A 27,824-nucleotide genomic window follows, 5' to 3' on the forward strand; every position below is an offset into this window, starting at 1 on the left:
ATGGCTGGCGGAGTGATCTTCGGCGGAAGCACACGACCGAACAGCACCAGAGGTTAAGTTACCAACAGTCCTTATGGAAGGTTACTCTCCTTCCATAAGCCATCAACAACCATCAAAAAGGTAAATAAAACTTTATTTTACAGCACAGTTTATTTCTTTAATTACAGTCGTCATGTAATGCGCCTCTCTTTCCAAACAGCAATTCCCTTTGACCTCCAACGCCATTCCATCAAGCCGTAAATGGCCATCAAAAATGCAAATAGAGTGACTTTATGATACAATGCAGTGTATTTCTTTCATTACAATACAATAGCACATTTATTATACATAGAATAAGGTATGTTGTGTGTAGTTTAAGGCTTATTTAGTTGAAAAGTATATTTCATGGAAACCCGGGAACGGATTATTCCCATTTTAATGGTTTCCTATGGGATTATTTTTTTGAGATACACATTTTTCGCCTTACACACTCTGTCTGGGAACCAATTAAGTTCGTAAGTTGAGGTCTCACTGTATATATATATATATAAAGGGAAATGGTGCCCTCTTGTGGAAAAGAAAAAACATTGCCAGAGCATACCAGCGCTTTATTGGCATGCCCGTAAAAAAACAAAACCTAAGCAAATTCAGGAATTGCGCTCCACGTCATATTTTCAAATCCCAAGTAAATTCCGGGATGGCAGTGAATGAGTTAAAGGACAACCGACACCACTTTTTTGTTTCCTAACTGACATCAGAAAAACACGCAGGATGCCATTTTTTGGGTCAAATGCAAAACACCAATACAAATGACTGAAGGTGTCCAAAAACTACTTCAAATTGAACCCGGAAGTGGTCCGTTTCAGAAGGTCCCGCCCCCTTGTTCGTGATGTCAGGCCAAGACGTCTTGCCTTGCTCGAGAATCAAAACAATGGCTTCAGATAAGGAGAAGATGCTTTCTTGTTACTCATCCAGTTATGAATATGATTCAAATAGTTCTGAAGAGGAAAGCATAAATGTTTGCAATCGATTAAAGAAGCTATTCCCTGCCATTTTTGAGGCATCTGGACATTAATGTAGCACCCAGAAAATGCAGAAGATGGCCCAAACTCCGTTGGAAATGGGCTGATTTGTCTGCTTGGAATTTGTGTCAGCAAATATTCAAGTGTTCAAATTCCTCACAAAAAGTTACTATTTTCTATGACTTTTAGTCAATGTGGCCTCACGGCATCAAATTTAACGATTAACAGAACACAGTCGAAATCACCCCCAGCCTCCGTTAGAGAATGAGGAGAAACAAAGATGCCATGAGTAGCCACCACAGAAAAAACGGTGGGAGCTGGTGCAACCAACATACATTTTTGAATCTGTGTGACAAAAGTACCTGGCAGGGCAGAAAATTCTGCCAATTCAATGTCTGTGTTGTTTACACAACACAGACGTGAAAAGTTTCATCGGGCTTTCATCATTTGCCCCTATTCCAAGACAATGAAAGTAAAGAAGCATTAGACTTGTTTTCGTAGTTGCAATTTGACTTTTGACTTACTGATTTATGCTTACACCACATTTCTTGAATTTTGCACTTCTCCAGGTAACATGAAAACATAAAGGCCACAACTCCCCCACTGAAATAGGAAGGTCAGCTGGCACGAAGCGCAAAAAAAAAACCGAACGAGGGTGGGGGGGGGCAAAAGTACAACTACGCCAAGAAAATCAAAGCGTCAAATTTCTCGTCGGAGGTCAATGAGGAGCAGGCGCAGGAACATGCTGCTGTGGGAAAGGGGGTGGTATGGAAGGAAAAAAATGCTGCACAGGAACTTTTTACTGCTTGTGTGGTTGGCGCTGTAAACTAAATGAAGCGCACACACACCCAAAAATGCTCGTCGAAAGACATGATGACTGATAAAGCAACAATTGCAACCCTTGCAGTGCGCTGCCATTCACATTCCTCACGGAAGGAATGTCCAAACGCGGCACAAAGCTCGTGACATTCACGATTCGGATGATGTCCCGGTTTGTCTTCAGCGGAAATGTGCAATGACTCCTTCTCTCCTAAATGAAAAAAAACCCTGTCTGATGTTTTCATTCCAAGTTTTGTTTCAAACTTGGCCTGAGTGATGATGACTTAACCAGACAGAGCTTGTAAAGTGGCGTGGGCTTCTGGAATTGACTTTTCATTTTCAAGGTACCAAAAAAAACCTTCAAGTGGAAGTTGAGTCAAAAACGTTGACAATAATAAGTTCTGTCTGAATTGAGCAACTTATGAGACACACTCAACCATTTGTATTCAAGAAACCAAATTAGAAGATGACCAACTAAGAGCACAGAACCCTCCCCCCCAAATTGGGATTGGAACACCAAATGCTCATCTTTCATCCAGCAGGCAATAATTGATGTGTTAGGAAGACGGATCAGGTGAAAACTGCCGTGGTCCCAACTATTTACCTGGAGGAGGTCATCACTCAGTACCTCAGTCTTCTCGGCTCTGGGGAATGAAAATGTGATATTTGAGTTAAAACGCATGCAACAGAAATAAAAATACAGGACACCACTCAAAATTATTATAGAGTAAAGAGAGAGATTTTAACTCATTCGCTATCAGATGATGTGCAAAAATGTGTCCACTCCAGTGCCAGCGTTTTTGTCATTTTCACTCAAATTGCACAACACACAGAATATTGAGTTTTAGGACTACATAAGCATTCAATGCAGGGTAAGAAGCCGTAGACTGTCTTCTTTCATCTGAAAGAAAAGCTCATTCCTAAATTATATGGGTCTCGGGAGTTATGTATATGAGTTTGAAATGACAGTGGCTGTCCAAAATACAATGCAATACATACATATTGGTTTATACAGTGAGACCTCAACTTCCAAACACCTCAACTTACAAACTTTTTGTCTTACAAACATCAAATGTATGAAAATTAAACCTTATAATAAGCACTATTTTCATAATACACACCCACCATGGCTGGCGGAGTGATCTTCGGCGGAAGCACACGACCGAACAGCACCAGAGGTTAAGTTACCAACAGTCCTTATGGAAGGTGACTCTCCTTCCATAAGCCATCAACGACCATCAAAAAGGTAAATAAAACTTTATTTTACAGCACAGTTTATTTCTTTAATTACAGTCCTCATGTAATGCGCCTCTCTTTCCAAACAGCAATTCCCTTTGACCTTCGACCTCCAACGCCATTCCATCAAGCCATAAATGACCATCACAAATGTAAATAAAGTGACTTGATGATACAATGCAGTGTATTTCTTTCATTACAATACAATAGCACATTTATTATACATAGAATAAGGTATGTTGTGTGTAGTTTAAGGCTTATTTAGTTGAAAAGTATATTTCATGGAAACCTGGGAACGGATTATTCCCATTTTAATGGTTTCCTATGGGATTATTTTTTTGAGATGCACACTTTTCGCCTTACACACTCTGTCTGGGAACCAATTAAGTTTGTAAGTTGAGGTCTGCCTTGCTCGAGAATCAAAACAATGGCTTCAGATAAGGAGAAGATGCTTTCTTGTTACTCATCCAGTTATGAATATGATTCAAATAGTTCTGAAGAGGAAAGCATAAATGTTTGCAATCGATTAAAGAAGCTATTCCCTGCCATTTTTGAGGCATCTGGACATTAATGTAGCACCCAGAAAATGCAGAAGATGGCCCAAACTCCGTTGGAAATGGGCTGATTTGTCTGCTTGGAATTTGTGTCAGCAAATATCAAATAGTTGTCTTGGTGCAACACAGAACGATTCACCATCGCGTTATTTGTGTGTTTTCCTTCTAATTTCGCCATCAACACGAAGTTTTCAGACCAAACAAAGTACTGCAAAATGGATTGTGTGTCCTTTTCTCGGTCAGGGGCGTTCCTTCCGTGACGTGACGTCAGGAATCGTCACCAACTCAAAAAGACTTCCGGAATATTCAGCGCGACTCTTAAAACGTAAAATATAGCAATATGTGGTGGACTCTTTGTAAAATACGTCCAGTAGAAGTCGTTTGAAGCGATTTTACAAATTATGGACACAACTTGTCCAGAGGCGTCCGTTGTCCTTTAAAGCAGTGGTGTTATTTTTTGTCGCGGGCCACATTGTGGTTACGGTTTCCTCTCAAGGGCAGTTATGAATTTGGGGAAGCCATCATAATGTTTAATTCCCCTCCACATATTACATACAGAACGCTCAGCAAATTAATGAATAACCAGCTTTCAAATCTATAGTCAAGAATAATGACTGTTATTGTGGTTGACATGACAATTTGCAATTTTGGTTAGGACTTTAGCAAGCATCATGGAACTTGACATGCTTGATTTGCTTTTGCGGGCTGAATAAAATGATGTGGCAGGCCAAATTTGGCCCACGCGTCTTGACTTTGACACCTGTGTTTTAAAGCGCCTAGTTTTTGTTTCAGGATAAGAAATAAAATGCCATCTGATGTTTTGCGGCGTTTGTGTTTGCATATTCGAGTTCGAAGTGCGCAAGACTCAACTCCACGCAAACAAGAAGAAGAAAGAAACTTGGTAATCTAGCGCAACCTGTCTTTTGTGTACACAGCAGAATCCCGAGTCGCTGAGAAAGTCTTTGCGGCCTAACACTTGACTGTACTCCTAACGTGCGCCGTCAAAACTGTATTTGCTCGATGGAAACATGCGCTCAGCAAAAACGCCTTTCTGTGAAGGAGCTGTCAGATTCCTCCGGCGTGTCAGAACACACGCTTCCTGTTGTGTCGCCGGGTTTGTTATGGCAACGGAAGGTGAGCGAGTATGTGCGCGCTAGAGCTTCGAGATCTCAGAACGCGCCATTCATCACGATGACGTCATGCTCAAGCTTCTGGGGAATGTTCAACGATTAGGCTGGATGATGTGACTGACGCAATACATGATGACTGACACTCTTTCCCCGTCACTTCAAGCAAATGTTAACAACGCCATCATCTGAGCACGATGTATTTGTTTGACACTCCTCATACGGTCATCATAATAAAGATGATGTCTCTTTGAAGCTGGCCAGTTAGAAAAAAACACGGTCTTTCAAAAGAAGGAAGTTTGGGTTTCCCTGCTCAAGTTGTTGCCCCCGCGACTCAACAACAGAGAAACGGTAGAGAATGGAATGATGGATTTTATTCAGTAATTCTCTTCGCATGGTGCAAGTGGACCTAATGTTGTGACCCGTGAGCGTATCCCGTCCTCAGTCTGAGCCCCGAGTGGCATCTCACGGAGATCAATTAACCCCCTCACATCCTGTCAGATTAGAAATTTAGACTTTTATAATAATATAGTTGGACGTACAGTAGATCCTTTTGCTGAGCTAAGAACTGAAACGCAAGTTGGTCACACACTGAAATGACATAGAAGAGTGGAATACACTTTGCATTTTGTATTGAACCGTCCATAGCAAAATGCAAACTGACAGCAATCACCATTCAAGCTTCATAAAAATAACTAAACAAATGTTTAAAAAGTTCTTAACGGCTTCACTAAGTATATTTCATGGAAACCCGGGAACGGATTATTCCCATTTTAATGGTTTCCTATGGGATTATTTTTTTGAGATACACATTTTTCGCCTTACACACTCTGTCTGGGAACCAATTAAGTTCGTAAGTTGAGGTCTCACTGTATATATATATATATAAAGGGAAATGGTGCCCTCTTGTGGAAAAGAAAAAACATTGCCAGAGCATACCAGCGCTTTATTGGCATGCCCGTAAAAAAACAAAACCTAAGCAAATTCAGGAATTGCGCTCCACGTCATATTTTCAAATCCCAAGTAAATTCCGGGATGGCAGTGAATGAGTTAAAGGACAACCGACACCACTTTTTTGTTTCCTAACTGACATCAGAAAAACACGCAGGATGCCATTTTTTGGGTCAAATGCAAAACACCAATACAAATGACTGAAGGTGTCCAAAAACTACTTCAAATTGAACCCGGAAGTGGTCCGTTTCAGAAGGTCCCGCCCCCTTGTTCGTGATGTCAGGCCAAGACGTCTTGCCTTGCTCGAGAATCAAAACAATGGCTTCAGATAAGGAGAAGATGCTTTCTTGTTACTCATCCAGTTATGAATATGATTCAAATAGTTCTGAAGAGGAAAGCATAAATGTTTGCAATCGATTAAAGAAGCTATTCCCTGCCATTTTGAGGCATCTGGACATTAATGTAGCACCCAGAAAATGCAAAAGATGGCCCAAACTCCGTTGGAAATGGGCTGATTTGTCTCCTTGGAATTTGTGTCAGCAAATATCAAATAGTTGTCTTGGTGCAACACAGAACGATTCACCATCGCGTTATTTGTGTGTTTTCCTTCTAATTTCGCCATCAACACGAAGTTTTCAGACCAAACAAAGTACTGCAAACTGGATTGTGTGTCCTTTTCTCGGTCAGGGGCGTTCCTTCCGTGACGTGACATCAGGAATCGTCACCAACTCAAAAAGACTTCCGGAATATTCAGCGCGACTCTTAAAACGTAAAATATAGCAGTATGTGGTGGACTCTTTGTAAAATTCGTCCAGTAGAAGTCGTTTGAAGAGATTTTACAAATTATGGACACAACTTGTCCGGAGGCGTCCGTTGTCCTTTAATGTAGTGGTGTTATTTTTTGTCGCGGGCCACATTGTGGATACGGTTTCCTCTCAAGGGCAGTTATGAATTTGGGGAAGCCATCATAATGTTTAATTCCCTCCACATATTACATACAGAACGCACAGCAAATTAATGAATAACTAGTTTTCAAATCTAAAGTCAAGAATAATGACTGTTATTGTGGTTGACATGACAATTTGCAATTTTGGTTAGGACTTTAGCAAGCATCATGGAACTTGACATGCTTGATTTGCTTTTGCGGGCTGAATAAAATGATGTGGCAGGCCAAATTTGGCCCACGCGTCTTGACTTTGACACCTGTGTTTTAAAGCGCCTAGTTTTTATTTCAGGATAAGAAATAAAATGCCATCTGACGTTTTGCGGCGTTTGTGTTGGCATATTCAAGTTCGAAGTGCGCAAGACTCAACTCCACGCAAACAAGATGAAACTTGGTAATCTAGCGCAACCTGTCTTTTGTGTACACAGCAGAATCCCGAGTCGCTGAGAAAGTCTTTGCGGCCTAACACTTGACTGTACTCCTAACGTGCGCCGTCAAAACTGTATTTGCTCGATGGAAACATGCGCTCAGCAAAAACGCCTTTCTGTGAAGGAGCTGTCAGATTCCTCCGGCGTGTCAGAACACACGCTTCCTGTTGTGTCGCCGGGTTTGTAATGGCAACGGAAGGTGAGCGAGTATGTGCGCGCTAGAGCTTCGAGATCTCAGAACGCGCCATTCATCACGATGACGTCATGCTCAAGCTTCTGGGGAATGTTCAACGATTAGGCTGGATGATGTGACTGACGCAATACATGATGACTGACACTCTTTCCCCGTCACTTCAAGCAAATGTTAACAACGCCATCATCTGAGCACGATGTATTTGTTTGACACTCCTCATACGGTCATCATAATAAAGATGATGTCTCTTTGAAGCTGGCCAGTTAGAAAAAAAACATGGTCTTTTAAAAGAAGGAAGTTTGGGTTTCCCTGCTCAAGTTGTTGCCCCCGCGACTCAACAACAGAGAAACGGTAGAGAATGGAATGATGGATTTTATTCAGTAATTCTCTTCGCATGGTGCAAGTGGACCTAATGTTGTGACCCGTGAGCGTATCCCGTCCTCAGTCTGAGCCCCGAGTGGCATCTCACGGAGATCAATTAACCCCCTCACATCCTGTCAGATTAGAAATTTAGACTTTTATAATAATATAGTTGGACGTACAGTAGATCCTTTTGCTGAGCTAAGAACTGAAACGCAAGTTGGTCACACACTGAAATGACATAGAAGAGTGGAATACACTTTGCATTTTGTATTGAACCGTCCATAGCAAAATGCAAACTGACAGCAATCACCATTCAAGCTTCATAAAAATAACTAAACAAATGTTTAAAAAGTTCTTAACGGCTTCACTGCCATTCACAAATTTATTCGGGAATTGAAAATATGATGTAGACCGACCGCCATTCCCGAATTTGTTCAGGTTTTGTTTTTTCTTGTTTGGGTGCCGATAAAGCGCTGGCCATGGCCTCTGGCAAAGTTTTTTTTCCCTTTCCACAAGGGGCAGCATTTCCCTTTTTTCCATGTTCGCGCTTTGTTCCAGCTTCAGCTGTTGCTAAAGCGCTATATAAACCACTATGTATGTATTGCATTGTATTTTGGACTGCCACCCTCATTTCAAGTTCATATAACTCCAGACCCATATGATTTAGGAAATAACATTTTTTTCAGATGAAAGAAGAGACTCTATGGTTTCTTACACTGCATTGAATGTTTATGAATATTCTGTGGGTCCTGGAATTCGAGTGACAAGAAGAAAAACCCTGGCACGGGACTGTACACATTTTTGCACGTCTGGCAGCGAATGGATTGGATTGGCCCTTATTAGTCTCGCAGTGGAGAAATTTACATTTTACAGCAGCAACGTGATGAAAGTAAGAGGACGGCACATAAGGTAGAAATCCAAAATACAGGACCTGCTGTCAAGGAGTTAATGTAATGAGTTAATTGTGTGTTCTTGTATATATTTTTCATGCTCAACAAAATATTTTGCCCTTAGAAATCACTCGTTGTTATACTTTCTGCTTATGAGACGACAGATTTTCGCAAGCTAGACTTTGGAGTAAATGTTGTCAAACAACTTCACAAGCCCGTTTCCATTCTGAACAAATTTACATCATCAACACCACGGCAACCAACTTCATCAGAGGAATGGAAAGGATGTTTCCGTTCAAGCCTATAAAAGCAGCTCACTCCTTTTTTTTTTTTACAAACACCTCTTTATGGAGGCTTGTATCCCCTCCCCTGACTGCCTTCCAATGTAACTGGCTGTCAACATGGCCCGAAATGCTGACTCCACAAACTCCACTTTTGAGTGGACCGTCGGGTAAAGCGTCAGTGGGTGTATCTCAGTGGCCTTTGACAATGGCTACGCACGGAACATATGGACTCATGCGTGTGGGTGGAAACACAAATGCACAAAATAGCAGCGAGCATTAACCTGATCGCCATCAGTCACCTTGTCACTAAAAACATATCACCCCAGTTTTTGTCATCATTTTTTAAAAATCCCAAACAGAGCCAAACTTTGTTCTTGTCAAGGCTAAAAACTGGCTTTTAAGTGATGTCATCTTCTCAATAAAATATTTAACCTTTTTCTTTATAGATGAGCTTACACCGAACGACTTTCACAGTCTCAGACTAAAAACAGAAGGTCGGAAAGAGTTTTTGAGTTTGACTGTAGTCACTGTTTAGTGCACGGTGGTAACTTCAGCTGTTTCTGATTAGTCTTTTTTTTTCTTCTTCGTCTTGGCTTGACGTTTGAAGTTGGCAACATGTCACAAGTTTTTCAGCCTTTGAAGTGATGCATGATGGTGAACATTTGGAATTGCGCGTGTGGGGGATGCTGAAAAAATCTTATGTTGTAAATAGTGAGCCTACAAAATTCACAATCTTTGTGAACTCACAACCTGACCCTCGGCTGCATTTTAACCTCACACATTTGTATCATCATAAACAGTTGTTATTTTATTTTTTTTTTACTTTAAGATGGCGCAGCGAGAGTGGCTGCATTTCCAGCAGCTCCTGTATTTTGTTTTTCTACTTCTTTCTTTCCTTTCCTCTTACTGTCATAACTTTGCTGCTGTGAAATGTCAATTTCTCCACTGTGAGATGAATAAAGGTACATCCAATCCAATCACATGATTCTGGTATGGTTTGGTTGGTTTTCTTGGAAGTTCCCATGGGTTATCGATGAAGAAGGTATACAGGCGTAGGTTGGTCAGTAGGTCAATAGGTCAGGTAGCTGGTCGGTAGTTCAGTCAGACAGTGATTCATTTTAGTGGGTTTCTACGGAAGGTTATTAGGGGTTAGCTCAGGTTGGTTTGTTGAAGTGAGGGGGTATGAAAATTATAGGGCTAGCTTGATAGCATAGGTCGGTACCTGGTGGGTGGACTGGTTCATAAATCTCACAACTATAAACTACAACCGCAGAAATATACGCATTATGTTCCCTCTCTAGCTCGTGTACTAGGTGTCATTGCATTTCACATATTTTCTTTTTTCATTTTCCCTAATTCAACGATTCGAGTACGAAGAGAGTAATGTCCTCTTAAGTCTTTCACGAATTTACATTGAGTTACTTTACAGGCGGAAACCGAGTGCTTTCCTGCCCTACCCACCGCGCCCACGTTTAAGGACTACAAAATGACGTCTCGAGGGTCAAATATGTTCCATTTGTACATCAAAGTCGCTCGTTTATGAGTCGTAGAATAGCAGCAAGTTGCATTTCAGTTACATTCTGTTGGAGATCAAAACTCACCTTCCGACTGTTTGGTTGGCCAGTTGCCTCATTCGGTTAAATTGTTTCTTCATCTTCCTCGCGTCCTTTTGTACGTACTTAAAATGTGGGGGAGGTAGTCAACTTGCACCTCCGTGGAACACTTTTCCTTACGGTGATTCCGAAAAAGTTAGGTCAGATCCATTGAGCCTCGGGGAGGAAAGTAAAAAATCCACAATAGCACTCAGATGGTCCTCGAAGTTTCCAGAATGACTTGAGAGTGAAAATCAAGGAACGGGGGACATGAAACAACGCAACTTGTGTCTCGAGCGGCTGATAACATGCCAGCGAGCTCAAGGAGAGGCTACAAAAATTGTCGGCTGGCTCGCTGAAAGCAGTAGGAGGAAGTGACTCGACTTTCCAATCGTAGCACTCGCGCACGCACACGTGATACCACCGCACGGGAAAGACACTTCATTAGGGACACCTATTGCACCCACAACCCGAAAAATGACTTGGAAACATTCTGTTTTGACAAATATCTGACCGGTTTCTCTTTTGGATGTGTAAAACTAAACAAATGAAAAAAAGAGAATTAAATCAACAAAAGTTTTTTTTTTTGTTTTCGCACTAATAATAGCCACTGAAACAGAAAAAAAGTAAAATTCTTCTACAAAAACTACACACTAACCACGTTATTGAATAATAATGCTAAAAATAATACGGGTGAACTTTTTTTAAGCCAGAGATGAAAACATTTCCAGATGATTTGTTTTGGGAACTAAATCCAAATCTGACCTAATTTTCTCCAACAGGATGTCGTAACAATAACAATATAAACAATAATGTATTTTAAATACATAATAATAATAATAACAGCAGCGAGGCGTGGATTTAATAGCTTGGCTTTCAATAGTGCAACGCTTTGAATAAATTCGCAGCTATTACTGCATGCGGATTCAAACCTCTAAAGATGGAGGACACTGATTTGCTGTGGCGACCCCTTAAAGCAGGGGTCTCAAACTCAATTTACCCGGGGGCCGCTGGAGGCAGAGTCTGGGTGAGGCTGGGCCGCATCGGTTTTGCCACAAGAAAATCACAGATAAAACATTCCAATGTTCTCAAAATCTTTATTTTTAACACACAAAAAATGAATTAAACGAATAAATGGAAAAATGAATAAAATAATAAATGAACCAGTAATAAATAAATACTTTAATGATCATAAGGCAGTTACAGACGACTGAAAAAAAACACAGGAAAACTAGTTATTTTAATAAAGTTTCAAATGTCTGTATTCACAGTTCTTTAACCTTTAACTTTCTTAACATTAAGAAAATATTGAACATTAACTGTCCTAAACATTGCTTATCTTGCCTACTTGTTCAGCTCCTCACACAAGTTTCATTCATATCAATCATGCGGGCCGCACTAACATTAATCTTTCATATCAAGGCGGGTCGCAAATCATAGTTTGCGAAAACTCTGACATATACCAGCGCTAAAAGAAGGTGTTGGTACCCCTTTTGGGTTGCTAACTTGAAATCTGATTGGTTAAAGCAACTGTTTTATTAACACTTATTTGATGCTACAGGGCCCGCAGAACTGCAATTGTGAAGGTGCCCAGGTAGATTTCTGACCCTGGTAACAAATGATGACTGAAATGTGGTTAAATGCTGTAATACGAAAACACACACCTGGAAGCAGCACAACGGGAAAAGCAATGAAAGGAAGCTGAATGACAATTTAGAATTATTTAATAAGAATTCATGGACAAAATATAATTCACATCAGTCTGTGATTCTGATATTTTAGGCCAGCAGAGAAGGCCTTGCAGGCCGTGATGGTTCACCAACGGAATAAGAAGAAAGAGGAGAAGAAAAGTAGTCATGTTTAAATGGCAGAATGCAGCATAAGCTTCTGTTTGTTTTTACTTACTTTGTTTATGTTTGAATGCACGCTTGATGCAAAAAGTTTGAGAATGACTGATTTTCATACAGTATCGATGTCTAAGTCAAGACATGTATTTTGACGTTGTAGTTGTACTTAGCAGCCTGGGCCTGAGTATTAAAATCACTCCCACTAAACCTTACCCCATGAGAAATTTCCAAACCACCATTCTATTCAATGTTTCTGAGTACTCAAGTCCTTCAGTTGATTGGAGATCGCTGTCTGTCCCCTACTTGCATCCTTCGCCAAGCTGCCCAAGCATGGTAAATTTGTTACACTTTCCATAATACACTCAATCTTTCCATAACTTTGCAAAGCACAGGGGCCCCGTGTATAGTTTCCTATCATAGCTGTGACACTCCCCTTTGTTTTATCGACCTTATCTGGGCTCTTATTACAAGACGCCGTCATGTCAAATCCCGACTGGAATTCCTATCTGTCGACCTATGGACCTGTGCGGTTGGTTAGTCATCAACGCTAAAGTGTTTTGTCCGTGGAGCGCAAGCAGTCTGTTGTACTTTGCTACTTGGGTGATTAAGCTGATTTTAACCGCAGTGTTGGGAAAACTCATGTAATCTTTGAACAATGTAGGGAGGTCGAGTCGAGTTGTGAAAATCACATTCCAAACTAAAAACGCAGGAGGCCCTCGTTCATGACAGCAAGTCATGAAAGGTTTATGCGCGCCATCTATCGGCGTATTGTAGTCATTGCAGGTCTATCTCCTTTTTAATTCGTCTTTTATTTGCAATTGTTTCCAGTGATTGAACACTCCAAATTGTCCCTAGGTGTGAGTGTGAGAGTGGCTGTTGTTTGTCTTTGTGTGCCCTGTGATTGGCTGGCAACCAATTCAGGGTGTCCCCCGCCTCGTGCCCGAAGACAGCTGGGATAGGCTCCAGCAGCCCCCGTGACCCTAATGAGGAACAAGCGGTACAGAAAATGAATGGATGGATGGATGGAGAGAAAGTCACAGAGGCCAGACTGAGATGGTTTGGACATGTCCAGAGGAGAGAAAGTGACTATACTCACCCACACAAAAAAAACAAAAGTTATTATCCTGTGACTGTAAAGTGTCCTTAAGAGTTTTGAAAGGTGCTTAGAAAATAAATGTATTATTAGTATTATATCGGGAGAAAGATGCTGAGCCTTGAACTGCCAGGCGGGAGACCGAGAGGAAGACCAAAGTGTAGGTTTATGGACGTTGTCAAATAGGACATGAAGGTAGCTGGTGTGAGAGAAGAGGATGCACAAAACCGGGTTAGATGACACTCATTGGCTGTGGCGACCCCTGAAGGGAAAAGCCCAAAGTAAAAGAAGATTATTATTCTTATTATCATTATCATCCATTTCCAAATTTGCTTAGGCTCACGAAGGTCCCAGGCATGCTGGAGCTTACCCCAGCGGTGTTCACTTTGAGTTGTTCTTTTAATTTGTATGTATGGTTTGTTTAAATCAACTGCCAAAATCCCACATGGCACCCTCTACTGCAGTGGTTCTTAACCTGGGTTTGATCGAACCCTAGGGGTTCGGTGAGTCGGTCTCAGGGGTTCGGTGGATCCTCCGCCACAGAGGTCCACCCCCCAGTGTAGTCTGCAGTTAGTAGGCACAATCATTGGAAGAAGCGTTCGGTAAATGAGCATATGAAACTGGTGGGGTTCGGTGCCTCCAACAAGATTAAGAACCACCGCTCTACTGTCTAATTTTGAAATTGTCATTTAAATCGGATTGTTTTCTTCAGGGTCTTTGCCTCTCTCTCTTGTATAATTCGATCATTCATTCATTCATCTTCTGAACCGTTTATTCCTCACTAGGGTCGCAGGAGCCTATCCCAGCCGTCGTTCGGCAGTGAAGGGGGGGGGGGGGGGGGGCTTCATGAACCGGTTGCCAGCCAATTGGTTAAAGTGAGATGGGCCTAAAATCAATTATGGTGAACTGTAGTGGTAGAATTTTTACAATTGCAAATCCACCCATCTGTTTTCCGATCCCTGGAAGACAAAGCGGATCAGAAAACGAATAGACGGATAAAGTCCAAATAAAGCATTCATTGAATCTAGTTCTCAGGCAGGTGCTTGGCACCCTCATGACTGATTGGAATTCTATGTAAATGTGTTAGTGGGTCGGGGGTAAAATTCCTTCAATAGGTTGTCAGTTTGGGCAAAAAGTCAATGACATCCCACTTTTAACCCCAAATGCCAAGCTGCGGTCAAAGAAAAAGGGCCAATGGCTCCGTTTCCAAAGCCAACTCGCCATCTTTCTCAATCTTTGTGTTGCAGCAGCTCAGTGCCGAGCTTCTCGAGCAATCACGGTGAATGGCTGCTTTCCACCAGCGTGGAGGGTCTCACGCTGTTTTCTTATTGTACCCCCGGGCCTCCACACAGCAGTGGCCCACATGGGAAAGCGGACCAGGAGCCGAGATAAACCAATTACCCCCCAGCCAGGGTGGAATCCTGCCGGTGAGTCGATCGGACGAATGGCGCTAAGGCCTGCTGGGCTTCATCCCCATGAGAGCCAGCTGGAATTCCCAGAGATGAAAAATTGGGAGGTCTCGAGATCCTGCAGAGAGGTTATATTTTAAGTCTGACATCATCGGGGGGGGGGATGGATCTCATCGGGTGGCCCTCCAAGGATAATACAAGGGGAGGAGACTTGAACCCAGGCCTCCTTTAGGCAAAAAATAAGTTTGTTCAGATTTAAGACTTGGGTCTTAAACTGAACAGTGACTTTAAACTTGACGGACAAATTGATGTTGTTAAATCCAGCTTGTTTCATCTAAGGCAAGTGGCTAAAATCAAACCTCTCCTTTGTCATGAGCACCTTGAAGCAGTAATTAATGCCTTTGTCATATCTCGACTCGATTACTGTAATGCACTTTGGAGTCAGCCAATCCTCCTTAAAGCGTCTCCAGCTGGTCCATAAAGGTGTTTTCCTGTATATGATAGTTGTCCACGTTAAGCGCTTTGTTGCAGCTTCAGCTGTTGTTAAAGCACTATATAAATCAATCTGTGTAATACACAGATCTTTCAAGATGGCGCCGTGCGTGGCTGCCTCCACAGCAGCTCTTTCCTTTTATTTACTTTGTTTACTTTCGTTCCCTAAACCTACGGGGAGGAGATGGGCATCTTCACTTTTGCTCATCGCCGTTATTTTTTTACTTTTTCACCGCTCCTGCTAACGGGGAAACCACTCGCACTCGGAATCCCATTGTGTACAGTCGAGACCAGCTACTAGCATGCCGAGCTAATAGCGGACAAGCGGCCGCCGCACCGGACATCCCCGACGAGCTGAAGAGGAGAAAACGAGGATGTCGGGCCGGGAAAGATCGCCGCAAAAGAACGAGAAAATACCGACAGGTTCTCCCGTCCGTCATCATGGGGAATGTGCGATCGCTCCCAAATAAAATGGACGCGCTGGCGGCGCTAACGCGGCACCAGAGGGAGTACCGGGAAGCCAGCTTGCTACTTCAGGGGTCACTCCTAAAGAATTTCTATGACTCTGTGGTGGCTTCTGCCATCCACTATGGAATTGTCTGCTGGTCAGGCAGCATCACCACCCGGGACAGGAAAAGACTGGAGCGCCTTGTCAAGAGGGCCAGTTCTGTCCTGGGCTGCTCGCTGGACTTTCTGGAGGAGGTGAGCAACAGAGACGGACGCTAGTTAAACTAAAAGCTATGATGGACAGCCCCTCCCATCCCTTCCTGCCCACCTTGACAGCACTGGGGAGCTCCTTCAGCCAGAGACTATTACACCCGCGCTGCAAGAAGGAGAGGTATTGCCATTCGTTCCTACCGACTGCTGTCAGGCTTTGCAATTCTCAATGATCACATGTGAAAAAAAAATTACAAAAAACTGGACACTTGTAAATATGGGTTGATGCAATATATCAATATGCATTTCTTGATACTTGCACTATGTACAGTTGACATTTTTATTTTGTTATGTTTAGAATATCTTGTTTTCTATCCTTTCACCCCCCCACCACTTCCCCTTTCAATTGCTGCTGTGGACTGCAAATTTCCCCTTGTAGGACGAATAAAGGTTTTCTGATTCTGATTGATACATACACAGTGTGTATGTATTGTATTTATGTCCAGTATTTATGAGAATTGTCTGTTAGGTCCATTGATTTTAAGCAAGGGTGTGAAATTCAAGGTCTGCAGGCCAAATCTGGTTCATATTTGTTTATACATTCTGGCAAATCAGATATGGTCTTTACTTTCTGGTCTAATATTTTGTCATCAAAAATTTCCATGTTGTAACTTCAAAAATGTTTTATTTTCCGCTGTGGAAGGCGCACACCCAATGAATAGTATTTTCAAACTTGCTTGATTTTCATTCGCGGGCCGAATAAAATGATGTGCCGGGCCAGATTTGGCCCCCGGGCCTTGACTTTGACACCTGTGCTATAATTATAGTCCAAATAAGTTGCTCACAAACAAGCTGAGCTCTAGCTTTTTGGAGTCCTGGAGCCATTCAAGTTTTTGACTTGGCAGCAGTCGTGACAATGGTCATTATGTTTGCCGGGGCGCCGTGTCAACGCAGGCGCTATTGTGTGGGCGCCATTCACCAGTCATTCACACTTATATTGGCAGCTATTTGCTCCCCACAAAACATTCACGCACCAATTTGTGAGCCCCCTCAACCCTGACCCCACCCCTACACTGAGGAGAGCCGTGCAATATGTTGCCGCTTTTTCAGTCAATTAATTGTTCCCCTAGGGTGGGAAGGGCAACGGGGGAGGGGGGATTCACATCTGTCCTTTGGGTCATCGCGGGTTGCGATTTGCGAAGGCCCCGTGGCTGAATAGCAAAACGTCAGTTCGCATTTGGCTCGACTATATCACAAGAATTTAATTTGGGAGGAAAGATGACACGCAGACAGAAAAAGTAACAAAAAATAAGATGTTGTATTGACTTGTTTCTTGTGTGGAAAATACCAGGAGGGAAATAATAACAAGGGTGCAAAATGGAGGTGTTATTATACGACCAGTGGACTCCCATCCTCACCTATTTTCCTTGTTTTTTAGTATTATTATACATATTCACACCCACAGAAATGAATGCATTTTATCTCCCAATTTTGTAAGCTTCCAGTGTTTCTTTGTCCTCATGTCTCCATTGTCAAGACAAACGGAGAACAAGATTTATATACCGCATTTTCCAGCGGAAAAGGCACACCCAAAAGCCTTGATTTTCTTCAAAAGATGTGTATCTTCTTCTTTTCCTATCGGCTTTTCCCTTCAGGGGTCGCCACAGCGAATCAATGTCCATCATCTAACCCGGTTTTGTGCATCCTCTTCTCTCACACCAGCTACCTTCATGTCCTCTTTGACAACATCTATAAACCTATACATTTTATATAGTATATACATTTTTCGAAACTCATGAATGATGACATCTCAACAGTCAATGAGAGTTGCAACGGCCTGTCATTCCAAAGGGAAATGGCAGGGACTCACACGCCTGGCCCTGGCAGTCCCGTAGATGGACACAAAGTATTTGTAACGCGGAGCACAACCCAACCAAGCGTCCCCAAAGTGTTCCGAACCTGTGAAAAGGAACTCTCCCTCTCCGGGCTTTACGCCGCACTGAAGGTGGGCGAGGATAACACCGTGCCACAAGGTGGCGGCCCCAGTCGATCCAGGAGGCGTCTCCTGGACCTCGAACACGGCGCTACGCTGCCGGTGGACCTTCACTGCCAGCACTTCCACCAGCGAGATGTGGCCATCACGGTTGTGAAGCACATCCTTGATGAATCCTCGAACCACTGGAAGATCACATAGATGGGGATTTGGGACCACTCACACCCCAAAGCCCTCCCTCTCACATTTCGGCTGGTCTGAGAAATTAACATCATTTCTAAGCTGCCTCAGTGCAGTTTTGTGCCACGCATGGTGCAGACTTTATGCATGTTGTAAATAGAGAGCCCTCAATGTTCTTTTGGTGTGATTTGACACTTTCCTTTCATTTAGAGGCCTTCTCTTAGCATAATCAAAGTCAACCAAGGTGAGTATTTTTGAATTGAGCGTACTCACCAAAGTCACTGTTGCAGACGGCCATGAGAAGCTCGGTATCGTTGCATGGACGACATGAAGCTGTGGTGGATAAAGAAAGGAACGGCCTTGCATTAGTCCTGTCAGGTTCAATTTCAACCTAAGTCTAACAAAATATGATTAAGACCCCCTCACCCCCGAACTTTTTGAAAAAAATAAGATTCTAAATCAGGGTAACTCAAGGCAAACATTTTTCCAATGTTCCCCTCAGTAGACCGAACACGATGTCCTCATAAATAATTATTTATGGCTGGCATTCAACATTAACAGTGTTCCCTGGGGCCACTATGTGACTCTTTAGTGACACAGGTCCAGGACATTTTTTTTTTTTCAGAACTCATTAATCGAGAATAAAGCTGCAAAATATAATATATAATTCTCAATCTAACTTCTCTAATGATTCCATAAATCATAGGTCGAATTCCGATTCTGGCACACAACATGGCTCATCCAAATAGACTTATCGGACAACCGACGTCACTTTTTTGTTTTTTAACTGACATCAGAAAAACGTTTTATAGCATCTAAAATACCCAAAACACGCAGTATGATATTTTTATTCAAATGCTAAACACCAATAAAAATGACTTAAAGTGTCCAAAATCTGCAAAAAAATGAGCTGCGAATTGGGCATTTTCAGAAAGTCCCGCCCCCAGTTTGTGACGTCACGCCAAGACGTCTTGCATTGCTGAAGAATCAAAACAATGGCTTCAGATTTGGAGAATATGCTTTCTTGTTACACATCCAGTTATGAATATGATTCAAATAGTTCTGAAGAGGAAAGCATACATGTTTGCAATCGATTAAAGAATTTATTTCATGCCATTTTGAGGCAACATTGGGGGGAAATGTCTCACCCAAAAAGAGGCAGAAAATGGCCACCGACCTCCTGTGAGGAATGAATCAGCCCGTTTCCACAGGCTGATGAATTCCTTAAAAGGAACTTGGACGCCCTCTTCTGGCAGCTTTTGGGTGCAACACGAGGTCCCCAGACCAAACAAGTACAGCAAAATACATTGACGTGATGGAAGGACTGCTGCAATGCATCTTTTTTCGGTCAGGGGCGTTCCTTTCGTGACGTCACGTACGGACTTGTCACCAACTCAAAAACAAGACTTCCTGAATATTCAGCGCGAGTCTTAAAACGTAAAATATAGCTATATGCGGTGCAATCTTATTAAAATACGCTCAGTATAAATCATTTGAAGCCATTTTACAAATTATGGACAAAACTTGTCCGGAGATGTCGGTTGTCCTTTAATGTTGGACCCTATGTAGCTCAAGAGGGATCCATAACAATGTTTCCTCCCTCGGCTCATCAGTACGGCATTGATATTAACCGTTCTATCAGAATCAGAAAGCGTTTAATAGTCCCCCAATGGGCAAATTTGCAATATGCCAAGGATAAAAGATACTGTATATGAATAAAAGTCAGTTTTTTTTTTGTCAGAGAATGGTCGCTTCTCGAGAACAGATGAAAGTGGGAAACTCACTCATGCGGTCAGGACCGGATGCTGCGCTGCTGTTGGCCATCAGCTCATATGTGAAGCCCATCCGACGCGGGCTCCAAGATTCACCTCCCGGCCGGCTGGTCTGGATGTAGACGGCCGGCGCGTGTGGGCCGTCTGTCCTGAAGCAGCTCATGTGCTGCGCCTGGCTGCCATCAGTCAACAGCGCCTCCAGCTCTCCGCCGCGGTCGATGAACAGGCTGGCGCCATCTAAGCTGGGTGATGCTTTAATGCAGAGTGTGACTGGCCTGGCCGAGGAGGACAGGTTGGGTTCCAGGACCACCCGCAGAGCGTGGCATGGGTTGAGCCACCTGACTGATCCTTTTGTGCAGCGCAATCGCACCTGGAGTACCATTCTGGCATCTACGCCGACTGGAAAGCCACTGCATCAGCAGGAAACATAATTTCGCTCTGCCAGCTTGTTTTTTTTTAACGGCAAAAACACAGCAAATTCAACAAACAAGAAAAATCCAATTCGTTTGAATCAAACGGAATACAGTGACCTGGATAATTGAGAATCTACATCGATGTAAAGTATCAACATTAAGAAGCACATTCTTAGTATTTTTTCTGTTGATATCGCAATCACATCTTTAAAAGAAGTGAAGCATGGTCATATTCCAATTGCAAAATGCATTTTGTAGGGGCAAAAATGCCTTTTCACACATCTTTACGGGCTTTTTGCATCGTCGTCTATATGAGCTATGGGCATCAGAGTACTGGTGTTAAAAACGGACATAGCTGCGGAGTGGCAAAATCTAAAACGGCGACCTCCATACATGTTTGCAATCGTGCCATTTTGAGGCAACATTGGGGAGAAACGATCACCAGAATTCCGTTTCCACAGGCTGATAAATTCCTTATATGGAGCTTGAACACCCTCTTCTGGCAGCTTTTGGGTGCATCACAAGGTTTTCAGACCAAACAATACTACATTGACGTGATGAAAGGACTGCTACAATGTGTCTTTTTTTCGGTCAGGGGACGTTCCTTTAGTGACGTCACGTACGGACTCGTCACCAACTCAAAAACAAGACTTCCTGAATATTCGGTGTGAGTCTTAAAACGTAAAATATAGCTATACGCGGTGAAATCTTTTTAAAATACGCTCAGTAGAAGTCATTTGAAGCCATTTTACAAATTATGGACACAACTTGTCCAGAGATGTCGGTTGTCCTTTAAGATCCAGCTTACTAACTTTCCTTCCCTCTGATGGTTTTCATTATATTCTTTCTTGGCAAATTTCCCCATTGTGGGACGAATAAAGGTTTTCTGATTCTGATAAGCATATAACATCTATTTAATTGTCAGTAAATTTGGAAAGCTATTGCTTGTTTATTTAGGTGGTGGTGAAATTCCTTTATGCATTTCATTTGTAAACCGATTTAAATGACAATGTACAAGCTTTTAGTAATTCTGAGTACGTTACTTTTGTCTGCGATAAATGCTTGTCGGTGTTGGGATTTTGGTTGTATGAAGCACAGCGACGAGTTGCTTTGTGTATGAAATGCATGTGCGAAATAAATAAAAAAAATCCTTTCCTCAACTCGACCGCAAACCACTAGCCACGATTTTGTATTCCACCATTTTGAATTTAACCTCAGTCGTTTGAACCATCAACGCATTTGACAGTTTGGATTGTTCCGATTCTTATGTACTCACAACTCTTGTTGGCATTAAATGTAAAAACAAAGCATGGTGGATAACCAGAAAGATTAATTAATCTACTAGAAAGCGGTTTCGGGTTATTTTTCTATCACGCATTCGCAGTCCGCGTGGTTCCTTCCATGCAAATGAATGCCCCAAGTCGCACTTGCCTTCCGCTCCAATTGCACAAGTCAGCCGCACAAAACCACACTCGTCGGCTCAGAATAGACGCGACCAAGACGAGCACGTTGGCGAGCATCTCGAGTACCCTCTGAAGTTTCCAAAGTCGTCGTGAAAGCAGAGCATGGCTCAAGTGTGACGACGGGCCGACGCTCACCAAGAAGACTGTTTGATGACGAAGCGCGTTCACGTGTCCATAGGCACGTTCACGTTGGTTCAATTGATTGGAAACAACGCCGCATTGGGAACCGAATTTGTCAGCTTTTGTCACTTTAACAAGAATGAGTTTCTTGGGTGGGTAACTTTGAAGCTCCAAAAATGTCAACGATGGATGAAAATCTAGATTCATCTGACATTTTTAAATACAGTAGTGTCCAAAAGCTATTGGTTTGAATATGTAATTTGTTATAGTTGCGAGTTGTTACGACGAATTAGTTGCGTGTGTGTTTTACTAGTGGGTTGTTTATAATTTTTTTTAGTTTTTTTATATATGTTCTACTTTAGAGACTGGAAATTTTACAAATTGTGCAAAAAATGGTTTGATATATACACTGCACGAAAAAAGACACGTTTTTTTATTTTTATACATACAACCAATTCAGGATGTCCCCCGCCTCGTGCCCAAAGACAGCTGAGATAGGCTCCAGCACCCCCCGTTACCCGAATGAGGAATAAGCGGTACGGAAAATGGATGGATATACATAATTATTTATTGTACCGTTGTCAACACAATGTAGTTTACGTATCTTGCAGGCAAAATGTGCTAGTGTGAAGGCAAGCATTTGAGAAAAGCGTATCCTTCCAGCATGCCACTCGTGTGGGAAAAAATAAAATGTAGGTTATGACGTGGCCACCCGTAAAATATGCCAAGTGAGATGGTTCCACCCTTATAATAGTCATCTATAAACACGAATCCATGTTGGCCGACCTCAGGCTTTTTATGCAAAACGGGAGTGGACGGGGGCGATGTCAATATTGGCGCCCTCTTGTGGATACAAATTCTGAATAGAACATGCGTAATCGTGAAGGCCCGCAAAACAATTATTTATTCTTTGTACACAAATTGTTGTCATATGTATATATATAAAAAATTGATTCATTTTTAGGAGTATAGTTTAAAAACGTAAGTAAACGGTTTATTAACGCAGTCATTTACAGATTAAGAGTTTTGTCTTTACTTCAGATGTTTCGACAGAAGTGGCTTTTCAGAAAGAAATCCGTTCATTTTTCATTCATATTGTATGGAAAGCAAAGAAAAGTTGAGTCTCAGCTTTGTGGTCAAATGAGTTTTTTTTCATGAATGCAGCCGACGGCCCCACGGCGGGGAGAAAAAAGTTGTACAAACATTCGACTCCAAAGTTACATTTTGCATCGGGTACGAGCATAGAAACAATTACATATATTTCCAGTGTCAAAGCTAAGTAATAAAGGTCGCCGTTAAGTGCCGCGTAATTGTAATTGTAAGCTTCCACAATGAAAACGTGTTTCCCTCGTCACTGTCGACTTTCCGAAACTGAAATGAAGGCCTCAACCTGCGATGTCATAACCGTTAAAAACGCTTAACACCGTACACATGCAGCTGATAGTTTTATTCCAAACAATTTCAAACAGAGCCTGGCGATGTTGTCAACATGAATACTGCAGCTCTGCATGTGCGTGAATTAATATAAAAAGAATTAATCGTGACAGTGATTGAGGAGTAGCGTCAAATTTGGAGCAAAGAAAGCAGCCGAAAAGCAATTTAGCTCAACAATTGGCTTGATTAGTTCTGCTGCACGGTGTTCATTCTTTGAACGATCCGACGCTGCCAATGCTGAGAGGCCAGTAAAGTCAAACTAGCCGAAAGAAAAGTAAATAAAATGACAAGTGGCTTTGTTTGCCGTCACAAAAGCAACGATGCATTCTAAAATTGGCATTCTATTGTGTAAAACATTTTTTACCCTTTAATCATATGCGCTTATTAACAATTAAATACTGATGTTGCAAAGCTCTATTATTCAAATGTATATATTAGCATGACAGTAGCTTCATCGTCAGTAGCTTCATTAACTAGCCACAATATTAGGTGCACCTGAACAAATGAACAAGGTCTATATTAGGAAAACTTTAAAATAAGTACATAAGTGGCAAATAATTTGTCATTGTTTGATGGAACAAAGGCAAAAAAACGTTTAAAGCAGAGGAACGAATGATGAAATAAAATACACGCTTCTGGCAGAAAAAAATATGGAGAAAGAAGCTAAGATGAAAGGAAAAAAATTACATTTTGGTGAAATCAAAGTATGGATGCAAAATGGCAACAAAGTAAAAAGCAGCATTTTGGTAAAGGACAGAAAGGGGGGAGAATAAAGGAGAGAAAATAGATAAAAATAGAGTGAAGGAAGGAAACTAGTCAGGTGGGAACCAAGTTTCAGCAAAGGAGCAAGTCAGAATGAATGCCAAGCCGAACCTAAGTGTAGGAAGGAAACCAGGGAGAAAGGAAGGCCGAAAGGTTTGTTGAAGTCAAGAAAGAAAAAGTGGTCGGATGGCCTTTTGTACTTAGACCAAAGCATTATCTAAAATGAAAATAATTAGCTAAACAATTACTAACCTCTGACCCACTTTTGATTCATTGACTATTATTTGTCAAGTTTGTAGTGGTCAAATCAAATTGATAATTTAGAGATTGACTTCCTCAGTCATCTATCAGGTGCAAAAATATAGGAACAGCATACAGTTGTATGGTATTGCTGTTCGTGTGTCTCCAAGCTGTACCTAATAAAGTGACCCTCGTGACTTTCAAGGAGTGTCCCAAAAGTTCTAATACATGTACTGGTGTCACAAGCGAGAGATTTCAAATCCAAAACCATCATCATCTTCTCCAGCACTTAATGAGGAAAGGGCATGCTGCTTAATCCTACGTACTTCTGCACTTCAGCAGAAAACTCGTCGTTTGGCCTTCAAATCAAATTTGGCTCAGAGTTTAATTTAAAACAGTTTGTCCATAAACTTGTAGGTTTACGATGTAGCCACCAAAGGCAAAACAATACAGTGATTCAAATGAACAAAGACCTTTGTGACGAGTTCAAGTAACTTATAAGATGCAAAAATAGTCGACATTCTTTATAGGGGATAAACAGCTTATGTCTGTTAGTTTTGCTATATTGTCTGCATACATGTGTTGATGTGCTACTTGGGATCAAATATCACTTAAAAGGTTTCAAACCACCGCCATATCGATGCTCCGTCCGTTAGCCGGTCCAAAGTGCTTTGCACTTTGTTAGCATTAAGCTAAACGGACTTTCGCAAAGCAAAGCTGTGCGATTGTATTTTAAAAGAATCCTTCGCTACCTGCCAAAATGCTGCTTGGCGTGAGGGGAGTCGAGTACTCGCCTCCAGTTTTTGCTCAGAAGTCAAAGCAAAAGATCAGCCCGACGACAGTTTGTATGTTGAAAAACCTGGTCTGGTCACTCCGAAGACAAGACAGCTTGTCAAATGGTTTGTGCGACGCCAATCCTGGACCTTTTCTAATGCACCTCAGATTTGTTTCTCATCTTTTCCCTCGAAAAAAACCTTTGTCGGTGTAGTTCTCTCTGACGGTGACAGTGAGCAGGTTCATGGTGACATCCGTGACGGTCACGGTGTCCATATTGGTGAAACGAGGGGTCCACGAAGAGCCGGAGGCGGTGGGGGGGCACACTACTCCAAGTTCTTCTCCAGTAATTATCGGCAGGTTCCTGTATTTGTCGCGGTGCTTCAGAAGCGCCAGGTAATGAGTCCTTCCTCCTGGGTCAGTGTGGGTGTAGGCCACGCCCATGTGGTCACTGCGTGATCTGGGCGAAATTGTGGTCTCCTCCTGGAACCTTCTGGTCAACTGCGCCAGGCTGGGGTCGCAAGCTCTCCTGTCATGAGGTAAGCATCTAGACATTTTGGAGGCAGGTTCTGCGCTTTCATCGTAATCCTGCTCGTAACTGCGTCGCAATTTGGGCTTCCGCCCTCTCTTTTTTGGGATTGACTCTTGATGGGAACTTGTTGTCGATCTGGGCCGTCTTTCTGGTTCTAGGGCTTGACTCACGACGCTCTCCCCTCGGTTGATGGCGCTTGGGGGGAAAATGGTGGGGACCACAGCGCGCAAACCTTCCCGTGCTCTCGGTGTTTTGATGGGCTCCGGGACCGGATAGGATACTTGGATGGGTCGGACTGGATCTCGTCTAAATTCATATGTTTTCTCCCGAGCTTTGGCCTGTGAGATGGTGACATATTTAAATACAACAAACCTAACTGTGCACAGTGAATTTTTTCAATTAGTAGTAGGAGTACACATTGAAAATCACTGCTGTCAACCCATGTAATGTAAATCTATGTCCCCAAGGAACCATGTCAGTTATTTTAGTTTTATGTAGAATGTGACAGGAAAAAAAGATAAGCTAGGTACATGAGTGGTTAACCAACCTTCAACAGAAATGTCTCAGGCTTAGGTCCTCGCTTTTTGGGCCCAAAAAGCTCCCTCTCACGTTCCCTTATGAAAGGAAATGTGTTCAAAATATTCATTATAAAACATTTATCACAACAAAGAATAGTTTAATATTTTTTGTTAGCTAGTTAGTTGCTTCGCTGTAGCTAAAGCTAGCAGGCAATCTATCAATTAAACGACAGAAGCTAGGAATCAAATTAGCTAGTTTAAGTGCCCAGCAGTCCACCTACAAATTCGACAAACATTTATCACGACAAAGAATAGTTTGATATTTTTGTAAGCCAGTTGCTTTGCTGCAGCAAAGGCTAGCAGCAAAGCACACAGCAGTCCATCTACAGATTCGAAACAAACATTTATCACAATATACAATAGTTTAATATTTATTGTTAGCTAATTCGCTGCTTTGTTGAAGCTAAAGAGAGCAGGCAATCTATCCATTAAACTACAGTAGCAAGGAATCAAGTTAGCAAGTTTAATCACCCAGTAGCCCATTTACACATTCGACACAAACTAACCCGCAATCAAGCGACTGAGCTATTAATAGATCTGTCCGTCTATACAGTACATGCATGCATGCATCCATAGCTCGCTACAGGAAAATAGAAATAAATTGCATGGAACTTTCTTTTGGTATGGGAAGTCAACCACCAAAGACTGACACAGGACGTGCACTATAATGCACTCGTTTCCAGTTAAAACTGGAAACGAAAACTGAATTCTGTGTTTTGAAATGAGACGAGCCCCCTTCCCGGAGGAATGTGTCTTTGGACTCACCTTTCCTCAAAAGCTGCCAGCAGGCGCTCATCCAAGATGTTCTCCTCTGGCTCCCATGTACTGTACCTGGAAGAGGGAGAGGCATGTTTGTCACTGCGCGGGGGAAAAAATAGACTAGAAAAAAATAACTTTGTTGAAGAATGTTTAAAATTCGCTTTACGTAATGTAGGTCAGCCCTTCGCAATTGTGCATCTCTACTGTAAATACGGTTGAGAAAACATTGTTCCAACAGCCTTCAACTGATATCGATGTTGCTCTGCAGGCCGCCGCACGGGGTCGCTGCCCCCTCTGCAACCTTACGTTTTGGTTTCGTGAAGAGAACTGCGTACTGTACGTACTCACTTGTGAGACCAGCCCTTCCATTTCACCAGATATTCCCAACGACCCTGCAAACAACACAGGCGAACACGCGCCCACACGCACAATCGTCTTATTAGTGCCATCGGGTTCGGGCGTGTCGACGGTGCACAAACACACGCTTGCGTAACAGGCAGAACCCGAAAAGTACGGAGGGCCAACAAATAAAAGCAGGGGCAGCAGCGGCGGCGGCTGAGCACCACCACCGTACCCGTCTGATCCGTCGCTTGATGATTGACTCGGCGGCGAAAACGCTCTCCCCGACGGCAGACAGTTCCATGACGCTGGCTGTCTCCCTGGCTATTCCCCCACGGCCCTGCGCTCTTATTTGCGCCCGCTAGCCCGCTTCCTCCCCTGGCTGTTTAATTCCGTACATCCCATAATACGCAATCTGGCGCGGAAAACGAGAGGGGAGGAGGGTACTGCTGACGTGAGTGCTGTTGCTAAGCACCGCATTAGACAGGGGGCGGGCGACCGTGGAGCATGATTGGCCAGGTTGTTGCTATGGTAACAGAAGGGGCGGGGTCTGTGTGCTGCAGAGCCTGTTGGAATGTGAGCAAGT

The 27,824-nt window shown here is 42.6% G+C and overlaps 3 protein-coding genes across 3 annotated transcripts in view; all 3 read right to left on the bottom strand.

The window, feature by feature from the left end:
* arhgap17b (Rho GTPase activating protein 17b) overlaps positions 1–10,753 on the bottom strand; it is a 33,866-nt gene extending 23,113 nt beyond the window's left edge. Inside the window, exons 1-2 of the mRNA XM_089018284.1 lie at positions 10,391–10,753; positions 2,425–2,464 (exon numbers count right to left, since the gene is read on the bottom strand). Coding sequence (XP_088874410.1) covers positions 2,425–2,464; positions 10,391–10,443 — 93 coding nt within the window. The 5' untranslated portion in view covers positions 10,444–10,753. The remainder of the gene's footprint in view (positions 1–2,424; positions 2,465–10,390) is intronic.
* A 608-nt stretch (positions 10,754–11,361) lies between these two features.
* On the bottom strand, positions 11,362–21,825 carry LOC148885803 (meteorin-like protein). The gene is made up of 4 exons (XM_089019441.1): positions 21,669–21,825; positions 19,837–20,234; positions 18,326–18,385; positions 11,362–18,057 (listed from the first exon to the last, which is right to left on the bottom strand). The coding sequence occupies exons 1-4, from the start codon at positions 21,755–21,757 to the stop codon at positions 17,720–17,722; spliced, it is 885 nt and encodes a 294-aa protein (XP_088875567.1). The 5' UTR covers positions 21,758–21,825; the 3' UTR covers positions 11,362–17,719.
* Positions 21,826–23,071: 1,246 nt separating this feature from the next.
* Positions 23,072–27,647, bottom strand: cbx8a (chromobox 8a). The gene is made up of 5 exons (XM_089019220.1): positions 27,474–27,647; positions 27,248–27,291; positions 26,906–26,971; positions 26,110–26,176; positions 23,072–25,900 (listed from the first exon to the last, which is right to left on the bottom strand). Exons 1-5 carry the CDS (start codon positions 27,540–27,542, stop codon positions 25,208–25,210), a joined length of 939 nt encoding a protein of 312 aa, XP_088875346.1. The 5' UTR covers positions 27,543–27,647; the 3' UTR covers positions 23,072–25,207.
* Positions 27,648–27,824: the final 177 nt, after the last annotated feature.

Source organism: Hippocampus bargibanti, linkage group LG17, assembly GCF_051943395.1.
Source record: "Hippocampus bargibanti isolate YZ-2025 linkage group LG17, ASM5194339v1, whole genome shotgun sequence".
In the NCBI taxonomy this organism is placed as follows: domain Eukaryota; kingdom Metazoa; phylum Chordata; class Actinopteri; order Syngnathiformes; family Syngnathidae; genus Hippocampus; species Hippocampus bargibanti.

Bases quoted from the DNA above. Each gene is read 5' to 3' on its own strand.
- cbx8a (XM_089019220.1), bottom strand. From the start codon at position 27,542: ATGGAACTGTCTGCCGTCGGGGAGAGCGTTTTCGCCGCCGAGTCAATC. The intron at 26,177-26,905 runs GTGAGTCCAAAG...TCCTTTCATAAG, and splicing joins CTGGCAGCTTTTGAGGAAAG to GGAACGTGAGAGGGAGCTTT. The intron at 25,901-26,109 runs GTTGGTTAACCA...ACCATCTCACAG, and splicing joins CTGAGACATTTCTGTTGAAG to GCCAAAGCTCGGGAGAAAAC.
- LOC148885803 (XM_089019441.1), bottom strand. From the start codon at position 21,757: ATGCTCGCCAACGTGCTCGTCTTGGTCGCGTCTATTCTGAGCCGACGA. The intron at 20,235-21,668 runs GCAAGTGCGACT...CTGCTGATGCAG, and splicing joins TTGTGCAATTGGAGCGGAAG to TGGCTTTCCAGTCGGCGTAG. The intron at 18,058-18,325 runs GTGAGTACGCTC...GTGATCTTCCAG, and splicing joins CGTCTGCAACAGTGACTTTG to TGGTTCGAGGATTCATCAAG.